We start from the raw sequence: 18876 nt of genomic DNA, 5'->3' as shown, positions 1-18876 counted from the left end.
CATTATGGGGTATTGTATGTAGATTGCTGAGGAAATTGTTTTTAAAAAAAAAACAATTTTAGAATAAGGCTGTAACGTAACAAAATGTGGAAAAAGTCAAGGGGTCTGAATACTTTCCGAAGGCACTGTATATATAGTACAGGGCTGTAACAAAAGCCTGCACACCCCGTGGGTCTCCAGGGCCAGTATTGATTACATTATGTGTGTTTGGACAACAGCCTAAAACTATTATATCAAACTTCCCATGAGAGTGCTTGAAATCTTATCATCAAACGGGAAGGATATTAGGTGAGATACAAAACCATGCAGTGTAACGATGGGATGACCATAGAGTCAAAGTACTTCCCTACCGCGCTGTACACACAATATGATCATCACTGACTGGGAATTCACTGACAGAGTTGTGCTTTCCCCTCACACACACACACACACACACACACACACACACACACTTACAGTATGAGTACCATCTCCTGCTGTAGGCTCTGTAGTGCCATGAGCAGGGCAGGTTGGGCCTGGCTGTAGTGGTGCTGATGGTACACCTGGGCTGCTCTGACTGCCAGCACATACTCATTATGAAGCTCATGGAGCCTCAGAGTAGCCTTCACATAGCGCTCCCTCGCACGCTCACGTTCTTTATCTAAACAAACACAAGATATATATATCAGTAGAACACACACAAATGTAGCATAGAAGTGGAAAAACAATACACATGACAAATAGTCACTACTAATATGATCAACTGTGTTAATTTGGTGAATCATTAGGACAACAGTTGTCTAAACAGAACTATCAGGAGGTAATGATCATCTGTTGTCCAGAATGTAATCCTTTCAGCCAGTCAAAGTGAGAGTATCTCTGTGCTGTTTGGAGAAATGAGACGGAGCCAGACAGAGTGAGCTTCCCCACCTTTACTGGCCTCCTGGTACTTCCTCTTTGCCTGTGCTGCATCCCTCACCAGCTGTCTGTAGCTGGCCTTCAGCCTCTCCAGCTCTGTCTGGGTCACCTGACAAATGGAAAGGGTATATTAGTGTTACCTCATCCAAACAAGGTGCATAAATTGAAGAACAAATGGGATGCGTAGAGAGATATTTAGCCACTCTCTGAGAACAACGAGAGTCCTCAAATACATTTCTACTCGTCCTGTGATCTAACCACACAGCACTGTCATCAGAGGGAAAGGAGGGGATCATAAATGTACTTAAAAAGGAGTGGAGGTGATACTGTACAAACAAGTGATACGGGTGTGGTTTGTTAAAAGCGGGAGTGCCTTCACAATGCAGGCTTTTGTTTGACCCCAGCTTTGCCACCTCTGAGACAACACAGACAGACGAGAGAGAGCAGAAAGACCAGACAGGAAAGACTGGGACCTAGACCCTACGGGTCTGTATCCCAACACTTCTCAACTCAGAGGTAGAAGCACACAGGAAGTGGTTGGTGACATCAGAGAGGCCCTGGTAACAGAAACTGGTTTGACTGAAATTCTTTACCCTTAACATTTCCATTAAGCTACCATCTAAGGCAGTGGTCACCAACCTTTTCTGAGTCAAGATCACTTTCTAAGTCAAAATGCCTATGCAACATTAATCAATTAAAAACAGTTCTGTAGCAATGATGTTTGTGTAGTAGGCTATAGGCCTAATACATTATCACTGCATATTGGCTCTGCTTGAATTGCCCTGCCAATTATGTTCTTCTCAGACAATTTTTAAATTATATTTAAAAAATGTAGGTATATGATCACACTGGGAATAGATAATTTGTTGTAGTACTTGTGAGGCAGAGCTGAGTGAGCATAATATATATATATATATATATATATATATATATATATATATATATATATATATATATATATATATATATTTATATATTTATATTTATTTTTACTGGACTGATGGCCTGCATCTGATGTTCAGTCTGAGGGGAGGCAGGGAGCAGCGGTCCCTCCGCTGAGAAAAAAGGACAGTCTTCTAGCTGATGGCAAAACTCAAGTCACACTGCATTATTTCTGCCTCATGTACCAATTCATGTTGTTCTTCCTATGACCAGAGAAAGAGAAATATTCCTCGATATTAAAAAAGACACAAGCCACTAATAATAACAACAACAATGCAAGCTTATCGAAAATTTGCTACAATCATTCATTGCAGCTGCAGTGCTGGTTGTAGCATGAGTGGAAGTAGAGAGAAAGTGCATTTTATGGCTTATAAAAGTGTTGAACAAAGTCCTGACAATGTTGAATAACAACTTAAACATGAACTTACTCATAAAAACAGTAGCTCTTTGCTGTATTAGTTTTAACATTTCACAGTATCAACTTTGCTATGACAATGACGGTGCACTTGATTTGCTCTCTAAGTTCGCCGGGTAGGCAGAGTTCTACCTTCCGACACATGAAATGGTTAAAAATGGGAACACTTTGCCTTCCCGGGACTGGGGCTGCTGAATGAAGTGCACCTACCGCCAACAGCATGAAACAAAAAACAAAACAAAATAAAAAATAGGAACAAGGCTTTATCGTAGTTTTATTTACAGAAATGTTTGGTGATCGACTAGGAATGCCTTGAGATCGACCAGTCGACTGCAATTGGCCGGTTGGTGACCACTGATCTAAGGTTAATTATAACTATTTTTTATTCATTTATTTTTTAGGAGTAGATCAGATTTATTATTGCAGATAGATTGTGGCTTCCATCAATGTAATTGTCTGCATCATTTCCAATCCCCCATATGTATATATACAGTTGAAGTCGGAAGTTTACATAAACGAGTTTTAATGACTCCAACCAAAGTGTTTCAACAACTCCACTTGTTAACAAACTATAGTTTTGGCAAGTCGGTTAGGACATCTACCTTGTGCATGACACAAGTAACTTTTCCAACAATTGTTTACAGACAGATTATTTATTTCACTGTATCATAATTCCAGTGGGTCAGAAGTTTACATTCACTAAGTTGACTGTGCCTTTAAACAGCTTGGAAAATTCCAGAAAATGATGGCATGGCTTTAGAAGCTTCTGATAGGCTAATTGACATAATTTGAGTCAATTGGAGGTTTACCTGTGGATGTATTTCATGGCCTACCTTCAAACTCAGTGCCTCTTGGCTTGACATCATGGGAAAATCTAAAGAAATCAGCCAAGACCTCAGAAAAAAAACTGTAGACCTCCACAAGTCTGGTTCATCCTTGGGAACAATTTCCAAAGGCCTGAAGGTACCACGTTCATCTGTACAAACAATAGTACGCAAGTATAAACACCGTGGGACCACGCAGCCGTCATGCCGCTCAGGAAGGTGACGCATTCTGTCTCCTAGAGATGCACTTTTCGCACCAAAGTACGTTCAAATCAATCCCAGAACAGCAAAGGACCTTGTGAAGATGCTGGAGGAAACAGGTACAAAAGTATTTATATCCACAGTAAAACGAGTCCTATATCGACATAACCTGAAAGGCCGCTCAGTAAGGAAGAAGCCAATGCTCCAAAACCGCCATTAAAAAGCCAGACTACGGTTTGCAACTGCACATGGGGACAAAGATCGTACTTTTTGGAGGAATGTCCTATGGTCTGATGAAACAAAAATAGAACTGTTTGGCCATAATTACCATCGATATGTTTGGAGGAAAAAGGGGGAGGCTTGCAAGCCAAAGAACACCATCCCAACCGTGAAGCACAGTGGTGGCGCATAATGTTATTGCTATATTGTATTTACTTTGCCACCATGGCCATTTTTGCCTTTACCTCCCCTATCTCACCTCATTTGCTCACGTTGTATATAGACTTATTTTTGTACTGTATGTTTGTTTTACTCCATGTATAACTCTGTGTTGTTGTATGTGTCGAACTGCTTTGCTTTATCTTGGCCAGGTCGCAATTGTAAATGAGAACTTGTTCTCAACTTGTCTACCTGGTTAAATAAAGGTTAAATAAATAAAGAAATAAAAATGTTGTGGGGGTGCTTTGCTGCAAGAGGGCCTGGTGCACTTCACAAAATAGATGGTGTCATGAGGAAGGAAAATTGTGTGGATATATTGAAGCAACATCTCAAGACATCAGTCAGGAAGTTAAAGCTTGGTCGCAAATGTGTCTTCCAAATGGACAATGACCCCAAGCATACTTCCAAAGTTGTGGCAAAATGGCTTAAGGACAACAAAGTCAAGCTATTGGAGTGGCCATCACAAAGCCCTGACCTCAATCCCATAGAATATTTGTGGGCAGAACTGAAAAAGCGTGTGCGAGTAAGGAGGCCTACAAACCTGACTCAGTTACACCAGCTCTGTCAGGAGGAATGGGCCAAAATTCACCCAACTTATTGTGGGAAGCTTGTGGAGGGCTACCTGAAACATTTGGTCCAAGTTAAACAATTTAAAGGCAATGCTGCCAAATACTAATTGAGTGTATGTAAACTTCTGACCCACTGGGAATGTGATGAAAGAAATAAAAGCTGAAATAAATCATTCTCTCTACTATTATTCTGACATTTCACATTCTTAAAATAAAGTGGTGATCCTAACTGACCAAAAACAGGGAATATTTCTTAGGATTAATTGTCAGGAATTATGAAAAATGGAGTTTAAATGTATTTGGCTAAGGTGTATGTAAACTTCCGACTTTAACTGTATATATACACACACACACACACACACACTTTTCCCCCCCATTTATTTTCCTTTATTATTGTCCCTTAACTCTACCATCCCTTCCCTAATTGGAGTAAACTAATTAACAACAACACTTAGGCTTCTACATACTACCCCTCCTGTCTCAGCCTCCAGTAATTATGCTGCAATAGTTTATGTGTCGGGGGGCTAGGGTCAGTCTGTTATATCTGGAGTATTTCTCCTGTCTTATCCGGTGTCCTGTGTGAATTTAAGTATTCTCCCAACCCCCCCCCCCCACACACACACACACACACACACACACACTCGCCCGCACCTGCTGTCTAACTCTGAATGATAGACTATGAAAAGCAAACTGACATTTACTCTTGAGGTGTTGACCTGTTGCACCCTCTACACCCACTTTGATTATTATTATTACTTGACCCTGCTGGTCATCTATGAACATCTTGGCCACGTACTGTTATAATCTCTACCCGGCACAACCAGAAGAGGACAGGCCACCCCTCAGAGCCTGGTTCCTCTCCATGTTTCTTCCTAGATTCCTGACTTTCTAGGCTTTTTCCTAGCCACCGTGTTTCTACATCTGCATTTCTTGCTGTTTAGGATTTTAGGCTGGGTTTCTGTATAGCACTTTGTGACATAGGCTGATGTAAAAAGGGATTTATAAATACATTTGATTAATTGATTGATTTACAGACACAGCATATTTTACAATAGTAATCTTTTGTTTGTTTTTAATCCCATCCTTCAACCACTCAACCCCTCCCATCTATCTCTGAACACCATCCAGTTTTGATTTATATTTGCCATATATTTTTCAACTGTGCTGTTTCACAAAAGTTCACAAAAGGTTAATTATACATTGCACTACCAAAGTGCAGAGGATATCTGCATGACGCCTGTGACTTGTTTGTAGTGCACTGTACAGGGTACTAAGGCAAATCCTGACCCAGGCAATGTACAAACTGCAACCCATAAACCTAACAATTCATTAAAGATTAACACATCATTTGCTCGCCGTAATAGGGTAATGATAGAAACCACGGAAAGGGCAAAAACTATTGTCATATTAAAGTCCCCGATGGCTTTTGCTCATCAAAATGCATTTGCTATGCAAGAGCAATTCTCAATTAGACAACAATGGCCAAACTCAGTTACAGCCCATTGGCTTTCATTTCAACTGAGTGCTGTCTGTTAATGAAGTTGCAATAACTGTGCAGCTCTGCATCTCAATGAGGAGTGCCTGCTGCATATCCACACTGGTGAAAAGGGAAGGCATTATGTTCACACATTTGTGGTTCTTTTAACTATTTCAAGCCCAAAGATTAAAACAGCTTTCTAAGCAACCTATGCCACGATCTTCAAATTAAGCACATCATATTACAGATATTAGTACAAGGTGACCGTCTGTTTTGACTATTTGTTTCAGGTGATAACAGTATTCCTACGAAAGTTATGTAGGCACAATAAGCCTTAATAATAGTAATATTAATAGTCTTACAGTAATAGCCCTTTGTGAAACAGGGTTTTTGATCATTATCGTTTGTACATTTCCTTTTTTTATTTCACCTTTGTTTAACCAGGTAGGCCAGTAGAGAACAAGTTCTCATTTTCAACTGCGACCTGGGCACGATAAAGCAAAGCAGTGCAACAAAAACAACAACACAGAGTTACACATAAACAAACGTACAGTCAATAACACAATAGAAACATCTATATACAGTGTGTGCAAATGTAGAAGAGTAGGGAGGTAAGGCAATAAATAGGCCATAGTGGCGAAATAATTACAATGTAGCATTAACACTGGAGTGATAGATGTGCAGATGCTGATGTGGAAGTAGAAATACTGGGGTGCAAAAGAGCAAGAGGATAAATAACAATATGGGGATGAGGTAGTTGGGTGTGCTATTTACCGATGGGCTGTGTACAGGTACGGTGATCGGTAAGCTGCTTTGACAGCTGATACTTAAAAAAAGAGAGGGAGATATAAGACTCCAGCTTCAGTGATTTTTGCAATTTGTTCCAGTCATTGGCAGCAGAGAACTGGAAAGAAAGGCGGCCAAAGTAAGTGTTGGATTTGGGGATGACCAGTGAAATATACCTGCTGGAGTGCGAGCTACGGGTGGGTGTTGCTATGGTGACCAGTGAGCTGAGATAAGGCGGGGCTTTACCTAGCAAAGACTTATAGATGACCTGGAGCCAGTGGGTTTGGCGATGAATATGTAGTGCGGGCCAGCTAACGAGAGCATACAGGTCGCAGTGGTGGGTAGCATATGGGGCTTTGGTGACAAAACGGATGGCACTGTGATAGACTACATCCAGTTTACTGAGTAGAGCGTTGGAGGCTATTTTGTAAATGACATTGCCGAAGTCAAGGATCGGTAGGATGGTCAGTTTTACGAGGGTATGTTTGGCAGCATGAGTGAAGGAGGCTTTGTTGCGAAATAGGAAGCCGATTCTAGATTTAATTTTGGATTGGAGATGTTTAATGTGAGTCAGGAAGGAGAGTTTACAGTCTAACCAGACACCTAGGTATTTGTAGTTGTCCACATATTTGAAGTCAGAACCGTCCAGAGTAGTGATGCTAGTCGGGCGGGCAACAATCGGTTGAAGAGCATGCATTAATTTGACTAGCATTTAAAAGCAGTTGGAGGCCACGGAAGTAGTGTTGTATGGCATTGAAGCTAATTTGGAGGTTTGTTAACACTGTGTCCAAAGAAGGGCCAGAAGTATACAGAATGGTGTCGTCTGCGTAGAGGTGGATCAGAGAATCACCAGCAGCAAGAGCGACATCACTGATATATAAAGAGAAAAGAGTTGGCCCGAGAATTGAACCCTGTGGCACCCCCATAGAGACTGCCAGAGGCCCGGACAACAGGCCCTCCGATTTGACACACTGAACTCTATCTGAGAAGTAGTTGGTGAACCAGGCGAGGCAGTCATTGAGAAAGCAAGGCTATTGAGTCTGCCGATAAGAATGCAGTGATTGACAGAGTCGAAAGCCTTGGCCAGGTCGATGAAGACGGCTGCACAGTATTGTCTTTTATCGATAGAGGTTATGATATCGTTTAGGATTTTGAGCATGGCTGAGGTGCACCCATCACCAGCTCGGAAACCAGATTGCATAGTGGAGAAGGTACGGTGGGATTCAAAATGGTCTGTGATCTGTTTGTTAACTTGGCTTTCGGAGATTTTAGAAAGGCAGGGCAGGATGGATATAGGTCTGTAACAGTTTGGGTCTAGAGTGTCTCCCCCTTTGAAGAGGGGGATGACCGCGGCAACTTTCCAATCTTTGGGGGTCTCAGACGATACAAAAGAGAGGTTGAACAGGTTACTAACAGGGGTTGCAACAATTTCGGCGGATCATTTTAGAAAGAGAGGGACCAGATTTTCTAGGCCAGTTTACTGGTAAAGATCCAGATTTTGCAGCTCTTCCAGAACATCAGCTGTCTGGATTTGGGTGAAAGAGAAGCCGAGGGGGAGGGGGGCTTGGGCAAGTTGCTGCAGGGGGTGCATAGCTGTTGGCCGGGGTAGCCAGGTGGAAAGCACGGCCAGCCGTAGAAAAATGCTTTTTGAAATTCTCGATTATCGTATATTTATCGGTGGTGACAGTATTTCCTAGCCTCAGTGCAGTGGGCAGCTGGGAGGATGTGCTGTTATTCTCCATGGACTTTACAGTGTCCCAAAACCTTTTAGAATTAGTGCTACAGGAAGCAAATTTCTGTTTGAAAAAGCTAGCCTTTGCTTTCCTAACTGACTGAGTATATTGGTTCCTGACTTCCCTGAAGAATTTCATATCGCGGAAGCTATTCAATGCTAATGCAGAACACCACAGGATGTTTTTGTGCTGGTCAAGGGCAGTCAAGTCTGGGGTGAACCAAGGGCTATATCTGTTCTTAGTTCTACATTTTTTGAATGGGGCATGCTTATTTAAGATGGAGAGGAAAGCACTTTTGAAGAGCAACCAGGCATCCTCTACTGACGGGATGAGGTCAATATCCTTCCAGGATACCCGGGCCAGGTCGGTTAGAAAGGCCTGCTCGCTGAAGTGTTTTTTGCCAAAATGCTCTACATAGAGATGTATACTGTCTCTAAAAAAGAGTGTTAACCAAAGAAACTATCAGAACTCATAACAAACAAACCAGATACAGTATGAGCTACAAACAAGACTCAGAAATAGCACCACAAATTTGTGTGATTTTTTTCAACACTGTTGGCTACTGCATATTTCTCAACACAAGCATATAGCTGAAATCCAGCATGTGAAAGTGGAAGATACTTCCAATTTTGAAAGCAAACTGACAAGGTGTTTAGTGGAGGACTACAAAGTGCCTGGTAATATTTATCAGGGAAAATTGAGTTTTACAGAGTGATATGTTCATCTGTTTGTGTGGGTGCGTGCAGTCGTGTGTGTATGTGTGTGTGTGTGTGTGTGTGTGTGTGTGTGTGTGTGTGTGTGTGTGTGTGTGTGTGTGTGTGTGTCTGACCCTGCTGAGCTCCTGGCTGAGCTGGCTCCACTGCTCTCCGTAGGTCTTCCTGAGCTGCTGCTTGTCTCTGATCAGCAGGGTCAGTTTGCTGAGAGGCCCAACCTGCAGGTCCTCAGACTGCCGCCGCATCACACGACTCAAACTCTCCGTCTGAGCCACCAGCACACCCCACGACTGAAAGAGGAAGGAGGGTAGAGAGAGCGAAAGAGACAGGGAGAGACTGAATGAATAAAGAGAATACTCTGCGTATCGCCATCTACTGATCAAACGTAATGGTCAATCATCAATAATGTTTGAAAGGTCATGTCCACATTGCAGCTGGATGTGGTCTAATGTCTAAACCAGTGAGCTTGCTAAAACCCACTGATATAGTGTAGGGGTCATTCCATTTGATTTCAATCCATTTTTGACCGCACCCCTTTTGATTTGAATGAAACTTCCCATTCATATTTGCTCATGGTTGAAGTAAGTGGTCAGGAAGGGACTTAATGGACCGGAATGCAAAAACATTTAGAAGTTAGAGGTACTCAAAGGTGACCCATTTTGCCTACCCCACCCTACCATGAGACATACTGTACATGTCTTAATCACTGGAAAAGATAAATGGTTGAGTTTGACATAATTTAAAAAAATTCAACAGGGTTGTCAAACAAAAAAATAATGTCCTTTTTTCTCCTTTAATGTCAATTACCTACAAATGAGTAAACTACGTTTTTTTTGTTTCGCCTTATGTTGTAGCTTAGACCCTATTTTACATAATCTGAGAGGTTTATATTGTTCCCGCCAATGGTTGAGACGCAGTATACTTTTGAATACAGTGTGGGTGTCATATCAATCATAAAAATATATGGACATATCCCAGACCACTGCAATTTAGCTGGTACCTCATTGAAATGTAATATACATTTTTACTTCCAATTACTTCCACAAAGATGGCAACTGACCCACCCACCGTCAAATGTCAACTTAAATAGGAATGGCTAGAGGCGTCACTGTAGTCCCTGGTTCGAATCCAGGCTGCATCACATCCGGCTGTGATTGGGAGTCCCACAGGGCGGTACAATTGGCCCAGCGTCGCCCGGGTTTGGCTGGGGTAGGCCATCATTGTAAATAAGAATTTGTTCTAAACAGACTTGCCTAGTTAAATAAATAAAATAAAAAATGAAATAGGTTTCCTATGGAAGATTGACAGTATAATTTCAAACAACTGTCACCCACCCTGTACTCACGAACATGCTGTGTATCAACCGATGGCAGGCTCAACACAAACACATCAGATGATGTAAAATAGGGTCTAAGCTACAACATAAATCTGAATAAAATAAATCTGAGTTCACAAGTTAAATAATTGATATTAAAGGTTAAAAATAATGTTTTATTAAAAATAGTTTTTTTTCAAGAAATAATAAAATAAATGACAACCCTGTTTGTAAGCTTTTAAATGATATGAAACCCAACCGTTTATCTTTTCCAGTGACGAAGACATGGATGTCTCATTGTGGGGTATGCAAAATGGGTCAACATTGAGCACTTCTATCTTCTAAATGTTTTGGCATTCAGGTCCAAAAAGTTACTTTCTGACCACTTCTATGATGGGCAAATATGTATAGAAAGTTTCATTCAAATTAAAAGAGGTGCGGTCAACAAGAAAAAAATGTCAATCAAATGGACCCATAGAGTACCTGATTGAGCTGGCTGATGTAGTCCGGTCCTCCCCCAGGCTGGGGCCCCTCCAGTTTCTCAACCATGGCAGCCATCTGGTGCAGCTGAACAGAGAACTCCCGGTCGCTCTTGGACCGCTGGCTCATCCACTTCTTCATCACCTCCATCAGACGCAGCTCTGAGTCCTGCAGCCGCATCAGGGCCGCGTGGGCCTGGGGACACCACAGGTCCTCCCCAAACCCCATCAGATATGCACCCAGAGCAGTGGGAACCCAGCCAAACTGTAGACAGTAGACACTGGAGTGGATGTGAGAATAAACCACACACACACACACGTGACCTGGCTAATAAGGTGCAGGAAGAAAATAAAAACAATGAAAATGCATGGGATTTATCCTCAGTCTAGACTCTGAACTTTGGGTGTACTTTCTTTACTGGACTGTAGAGTCAGGTGAATTAGTTAAACTTGTGAGGCAAGGTGTATAAATAATACCAAGACTACACAACTGATTATTTAAACAAGTTGTGGCATGTGGAGGGTTTCACTTCTGGATGACTTATTTTCAAGGGAGAAAAAAGTTAGGCGGCACTTCCTCTTGAAATACAGAACCGATGAGAAGTGTGACACGACTCTAAACTGTTTATTGGTTTTAGTATAATTTTACTAAGTGAGTTATTATACTATTACAGAGAAGAACAGTATAATAAGTTAGATTTGAGGCTTAATATAATGCAGCCTACTGTGGAACTCTGGCATCATCCATAACCACTCTCCTTTGCCAAGATAATCCATCCACCTGACAGGTGTGGCATATCAAGGAAGCTGATTAAAGCGCATGATGTTTACACACATGAACTTTGTGCCAGGGACAAAAAAGGCCACTCTTAAATGTGCCGTTTTCTCACACAACCCAATGCCACAGATCTCTTAAGTTGAGAGAGCGTACAACTGGCATGCTGACTGCAGGAATGTCCAGCAGAGCTGTAGCCAGAGAACTGAACGTTCATTTATCTACCATAAGCCGCCTCCAATGTAATTTTAGAGAATTTGACAGTAAGTCCAACTGGCCTCACAACCGCAGACCACGTGTATGGCGTCGTGTGAGTGTGTGTAACAGTATAGCTTCCGTCCCTCTCCTCGCCCCAACCTGGGCTTGAATCAGGGACCCTCTGCACACATCAACAACTGACACCCACGAAGCATCGTTACCTATCGCACCACAAAAGCCACAGCGAGTGACGTCACCGATTGAAATGCTATTAGCGCGCACCACCGCTAACTAACTAGCCATTTCACATCAGTTACATGAGCAGTTTGCTGATGTCAACGTTGTTTACAGAGTGCCCCATGGTTGCGGTGGGGTTATGGTATGGGCAGGCATAAGCTATGAACAATAAACACAAATGTATTTTATCAATGGCAAATTTGAATGCACAGAGGTCCTGTGACGAGATGCTGAGGCCCATTGTCATGGAATTTATCCTCTGCCATCAACTCATGTTTCAGCATGATAATGTACGTCACCATGTCACAAGGATCTGTACTCAATTACTGGAAGCTGAAAATGTCCCAGTTCTTCCATGGCCTGCATACTGACCAGACATGTCACCGAATTGAGCATGTTTGGGATGCTCTGGAGTGATGTGTATGACAGCATGTTCCAGTTCCAGCCAATATCCAGAAACTTCGCACAGCCATTGAAGAGGAGTGGGACAACATTCCACAGGCCACAATCAACAGCCTGATCAACTCTATGTGAATGAGATGTATCCCAATGCATGAGGAAAATTATGGTCACACCAGATACTGACTGGTTTTCTGATCCACGCCCCTTTTTTTAAGGTATCTGTGATTAAGAGATGCATATCTGTATTCCCAGTCATGTGAAATCCATATATTAGGTTCTAATTTATTTATTTCAGTTGACTGATTTCCTTATATGAACTGTAACTGGGTAAAATCTTTGAAATTGTTGCATTTATATATTTGTTCTGTGTAAATAAAGCAGGGATGAGTAATGTGTTGACGAAACCTTGAACTGAACATGTAAAACCCGCCCTGCTGAGTTTACCTTGATCGAAATTCGATCACACAAAATCCTTTATCTAACTTCATAGGGAGATGTGCATGTGTAGCTAGCTGTTGAATCCGATACAAATGGTACCATTATCAATAGCCCATGTCGGCTATCATTAAGAGTTAAATAATAGTCTACTGTAGTGTAGCTTACTATGAGTTTACGTCGTCTGAAAAGAATATTCTCACCTCAGGTTATTGCAAGCAGTCCACTCCGACGTTTCAAGTATTTATAACATATGTAGGCTATGACGATTCTTATCGAGGAGGAATTAATTGTGCCGACAGAAAATGTTACAGTGAGGTAGTATTGTTATCACTGGTCTGGCACGGCGACCATACTCGCATCAGAAACATAAAAGCAGGAAGCCAGCGCTGTCCTATCAAAGCCGGACTGACTGGGGAAGTGAGTGACTGCGTCCTCTTCGGGACGGAAGGCTTGGTACAGCCCTGGTTTTAATGTCTGTGGGTACAGCACGGTTCAAGAACATAACAGTTTATCAACTGGGTGGATTAACGGGGAAAATAATTGCGGTAAGCAGGTGACTAAATTGGAACACAACATTAGCTTGAGCAGCGGTTGGCCTACAGTACTTGCCCTAGTGACATTCATGATCCAAAATTATACTTTCTGAAAATGCTGTATAACACCTGCCACATACATAACACCAACCTACAGCACACTGAAATGTATATGTATGAAATGTACATGCATAGGAATGCACCACCACAGTGTGAGTCATAATACCCATAAAACCTAGCGGGAAAGCAGGGAAATTGTTCCAATCGTTTTCTTACATATATTTTCCCCATCGGGAATTTTAGAAACACAAAAAAATAAGGGCTGTGGCTCGTGTAGGCTTACCCTGGCGTGACGTTTTGATAACAGTGTAAATCTCTCTAGGAAAAGGTGACTTCTTTGTTGCATTTCAGGTGAAGTGACATTGCTGACAGGCCAAAGCCCATATTCACAAAGAGTACCGATTTTAGGATAAATTTACATTGACAAGGGGGAGGTTATCCTAGATCATTGTGAAAACTGTGGCCTTCAATGGTACTGGAAGCAAGAGCCTTTCATGGGAGTACAGCAAGTCTCTCTCTCTCTCTCCATTCTGTTAACATGTATTCTATGTGAATTCATACAAACTGCTATGGATGCAATCACTGACTTCTATTCACTTTGGCTACTTGTCCCATTCTTCAATCTTTTCTGGGATATACTGTATATATTTTAGTTGACACACCTGTGTGATGTATCTGATATACATTAATACAAATGTATTCAGCCTGGAAATGAGACTTGCATTTACTTTAGAACTGATGTCTGTGTTAAGTTTACCACAGAAGTTAGCAGAAGTGAGTGTGAAGACCAACTTGACAAACATGCTATGAAAAAGTTGTTTTGTAATCTAACAAAATAAACATTTGTTTATACAAAACTTTATTGCATTTGGTCATTCCCAAGATGTGGCCTTTTGAAAGCCTTGATAGTTGCTTCCTTGCACAGGGAACTTTATGCAGATAGCTGACAACAGGGTGGCAGGTTTTTTGATGTGCTGCTCTGGAGTTCCATAGCCCAGCAGACTCACCTGGGGATAGGGGGATGGATACATGTTAGCTTTGATAAATGTCTGGGAGACTTTTACAGGGAGGAGAGCGCAAGCTTTGGCGTGGGTACAGTAAATCCAATCCAACCAGTGGCCTTGGGATAATATGCTATGTCACACAGGCAGACTGCCATAGTGAAGTAGGTTTACATAGTGCATCAGTTATACTATTATGAGTGTAGGTTACTTCTCTGTGCTCTGGAGAGATCACAGGTTGGTCAGAGGGCTCTGGAGGTCCGAGAGAGAGAGAGAGAGAGAGAGATTAAAGAGAGAGAGACGGATAGAGGTAGTGAGTGCTAGAAATGGAGAGAGTCCTCACCCCTGACCTCCAATTGACCAAGGGCCTGTAAATATCATGACTAGAGGTTGACAGATTATGCTTTCACTCTAGTGGTAGCATGAGACGGAGTCTACAACCCACACAAGTGGCTCAGGTAGTGCAGCTCATCCAGGATGGCACATCAATGCGAGCTGTGGCAAGAAGGTTTGCTATGTCTGTCAGTGTAGTGTCCAGAGCATGGAGGCGCTACCAGGAGACAGGCCAGTACATCAGGAGACGTGGAGGAGGCCGTAGGAGGGCAACAACCCAGCAGCAGGACCGCTATCTCCGCCTTTGTGCAAGGAGGAGCAGGAGAAGCACTGCCAGAGCCCTGCAAAATGACCTTCAGCAGGCCACAAATGTGCATGTGTCTGCTCAAACGGTCAGAAACAGACTCCATGAGGGTGGTATGAGGGCCTGACGTCCACAGGTGGGGGATGTGCTTACAGCCCAACACCGTGCAGGACGTTTGGCATTTGCCAGAGAACACCAAGATTGGCAAATTCACCACTGGCGCCCTGTGCTCTTCACAGATGAAAGCAGGTTCACACTGAGCATGTGACAGAGTCTGGAGACGCCGTGGAGAATGTTCTGCTGCCTGCAACATCCTCCAGCATGACCGGTTTGGCGGTGGGTCAGTCATGGTGTGGGGTGGCATTTCTTTGGGGGGCCGCACAGCCCTCCATGTGCTCGCCAGAGGTAGCCTGACTGCCATTAGGTACCGAGATGAGATCCTCAGACCCCTTGTGAGACCATATGCTGGTGCGGTTGGCCCTGGGTTTCTCCTAATGCAAGACAATGCTAGACCTCATGTGGCTGGAGTGTGTCAGCAATTCCTGCAAGAGGAAGGCATTGATGCTATGGACTGGCCCGCCCGTTCCCCAGACCTGAATCCAATTGAGCACATCTGGGACATCATGTCTTGCTCCATCCACCAACGCCACGTTGCACCACAGACTGTCCAGGAGTTGGCGGATGCTTTAGTCCAGGTCTGGGAGGAGATCCCTCAGGAGACCATCCGCCACCTCATCAGGAGCATGCCCAGGCATTGTAGGGAGGTCATACAGGCACGTGGAGGCCACACACACTACTGAGCCTCATTTTGACTTGTTTTAAGGACATTACATCAAAGTTGGATCAGCCTGTAGTGTGGTTTTCCACTTTAATTTTGAGTGTGACTCCAAATCCAGACCTCCATGGGTTGATCAATTGGATTTCCATTGATTATTTTTGTGTGATTTTGTTGTCAGCACATTCAACTATGTAAAGAAAAAAGTATTTAATAAGATTATTTCTTTCATTCAGATCTAGGATGTGTTGTTTAAGTGTGCCCTTTATTTTTTTGAGCAGTATATATATATATATATATATATATATATATATATATATATATATATATATATATATAATAATGACAATTACAACAATACTGAATGAACACTTATTTTAACTTAATATAATACATAAATAAAATCAATTCAGTCTCAAATAAATAATGAAACATGTTCAATTTGGTTTAAATAATGCAAAAACACAGTGTTGGAGAAGAAAGTAAAAGTGCACTATGTGCCATATAAAAAAGCAAACGTTTAAATTCCTTGCTCAGAACATGAGAACATATTATTTATTTATTTTTTATTTCACCTTTATTTAACCAGGTACGCTAGTTGAGAACAAGTTCTCATTTACAACTGCAACCTGGACAAGAGAAAGCAAAGCAGTGCGACACAAACAAAAACACAGAGTTACACATGGAATAAACAAACATACAGAATAACACAATAGAGAAAAAGTCTATATACAGTGTGTGCAAATGAGGTAAGATAAGGGAGGTAGGCAATAAATTGGCCATAGTGGCGAAATAATTACAATTTAGCAATTAAACACTGGAGTGATAGATGTGCAAAAGATGAATGTGCAAGTAGAGATACTGGGGTGCAAAAGAGCAAATGAATAAATAAATAACAGCATGGGGATGAGGAAGTTGGATGGGCTATCTGTGAGCTGCTCTGACAGCTGCTGCTTAAAGTTAGTGAGGGAGATATGGGTCTCCAGCTTCAGTGATTTTTGCAATTCGTTCTAGTCATTGACAGCAGAGAACTGGAAGGAAAGGTGGCCAAATGAGGAATTGGCTTTGGGGGTGACTAGTGAAATATACCTGCTGGAGCGCATGCTACGGGTGGGTGCTGCTATGGTGATCAGTGAGCTGAGATAAGGCAGGGCTTTACCTAGCAAAGACTTATAGATGACCTGGAGCCAGTGGGTTTGGTGACGAATATGAAGCGCGGGCCAGCCAACGGTAGTATATGGGGCTTTGGTGACAAAACGGATGGCACTGTGATAGACTACATCCAATTTGCTGAGTAGAGTGTTGGAGGCTATTTTGTAAATGAGATCGCCGAAGTCAAGGATCGGCAGGATAGTCAGTTTTACGAGGGTATGTTTGGCAGCATGAATGAAGGTGTCACGTCCTGGCCAGTATAAGGGTTAATTGTCATTTTAGTTTGGTCAGGACGTGGCAGAGGGTATTTGTTTTATGTGGTTTGGGTTGGTGTGTTAGTTAGGAGGGCGTTTGATTTATTATTTCCGGGTTTTGAGTTATGGTCTATGTTGATGTATTTCTATGTGTAGTCTGGTTGATCTGTTTCTATGTTGAGTTAATTGGGGTGGACTTCCAATTGAAGGCAGCTGTGTGGTGTTGCCTTTGATTGGAAGTCCTATATTAGTTGGGTATGTTTGTCTGTGTATTTGTGGGTGATTGTTTCGTGTTTAGTGTGTGTAAACCTAACAGGACTGTCAGTGTATCGTGCGGTTGTTTTTGTTATTTTGTATGTTCATTTTGGAATTTATTAAAAGTTCAAAATGAACCATCTCAACTCTGCTGCATATTAGTCCTCATTTTCCGATGATGATTTCGCCATATCGTCCTCCGACGAAGAAATCCCTGACAGAAGGATGCTTTGTTGCGAAATAGGAAGCCGATTCTAGATTTAATTTTGGATTGGAGATGCTTAATGCGAGTCTGGAAGGAGAGTTTACAGTCTAACCAGACACCCAGGTATTTGTAGTTGTCCACGTATTCGAAGTCAGAACCGTCCAGAGTTAGTGGTGCTGGATTGGCGGGCAGGTGCGGGCAGCGATCGGTTGAAGAGCATGCATTTAGTTTTACTAGCATTTAAGAGCAGTTGGAGGCCACGGAAGGAGAGTTGTATGGCATTGAAGCTCGTCTGGAGGTTAGTTAACACAGTGTCCAAAGAAGGACCAGAAGTATACAGAATGGTGTCGTCTGCATAGAGGTGGATCAGAGAATCACCAGCAGCAAGAGCGACATCATTGATGTATACAGAGAAAAGAGTCGACCAGAGTTTTTGAACCCTGTGGCACCCCCATAGAGACTGCCAGAGGTCAACAGGCCCTCCAATTTGACAAACTGAACTCTATCTGAGAAGTAGTTGGTGAACCAGGCGAGGCAATCATTTGAGAAACGAAGGCTGTTGAGTCTGCCGATAATTATGTGATGATTGACAGAGTTGAAAGCCTTGGCCAGGTCGATGAATACAGCTGCACAGTATTGTCTCTTATTGATGGCGGTTATGATATCGTTTAGGACCTTGAGCATGGCTGAGGTGCACCCATGATCAGCTCGGAAACCAGATTGCATAGCGGAGATGGTACGGTGGGATTCGAAATGGTCGGTGATCTGTTTGTTAACTTGGCTTTCATAGACCTTAGAAAGACAGGGTAGGATAGATATAGGTCTGTAGCAGTTTGGGTCTAGAGTGTCTCCCCCTTTGAAGAGGGGGTTGACCGTGGCAGCTTTCCAATATTTGTGGATCTCAGATGATACGAAAGAGAGGTTGAACAGGCTAGTAATAGGGGTTTCAACAATTTCAGCTGATAATTTTAGAAAGAGAGGGTCCAGATTATCTAGCCCTGCTGATTTGTAGGGGTCCAGATTTTGCAGCTCTTTCAGAACATACGCTATCTGGATTTGGGTGAAGGAGAAATGGGGGAGGCTTGGGCAAGTTGCTGTGGGGGGTGCAGGGGTGTTGACCAGGGTAGGGTGGCCAGGTGGAAAGCATGGATATGAAAGCTGGTGG

At 42.5% G+C, this 18876-nt stretch overlaps 1 protein-coding gene across 4 annotated transcripts in view; it reads right to left on the bottom strand.

Moving 5' to 3' along the window:
- LOC106587393 (tyrosine-protein kinase Fes/Fps) overlaps window positions 1-13262 on the bottom strand; it is a 42107-nt gene extending 28845 nt beyond the window's left edge. For 3 of the 4 annotated variants that reach the window (XM_014175745.3, XM_014175747.3, XM_014175748.3), the window contains exons 1-5: window positions 13040-13262; window positions 10794-11070; window positions 9112-9285; window positions 910-1006; window positions 457-640 (exon numbers count right to left, since the gene is read on the bottom strand). In XM_014175745.3, the coding sequence (XP_014031220.1) occupies window positions 457-640; window positions 910-1006; window positions 9112-9285; window positions 10794-11018 (680 nt within the window). In that variant the 5' untranslated portion in view covers window positions 11019-11070; window positions 13040-13262. The remainder of the gene's footprint in view (window positions 1-456; window positions 641-909; window positions 1007-9111; window positions 9286-10793; window positions 11071-13039) is intronic. The other variant, XM_014175746.3, reaches the window with a different exon arrangement.
- Window positions 13263-18876: the final 5614 nt, after the last annotated feature.

This window comes from Salmo salar, chromosome 26, assembly GCF_965601325.2.
Source record: "Salmo salar chromosome 26, fSalSal1, whole genome shotgun sequence".
NCBI lineage: Eukaryota > Metazoa > Chordata > Actinopteri > Salmoniformes > Salmonidae > Salmo > Salmo salar.
Note: the sequence above shows the minus strand (reverse complement) of the source record. Positions and strands in the feature narration are given on the sequence as shown.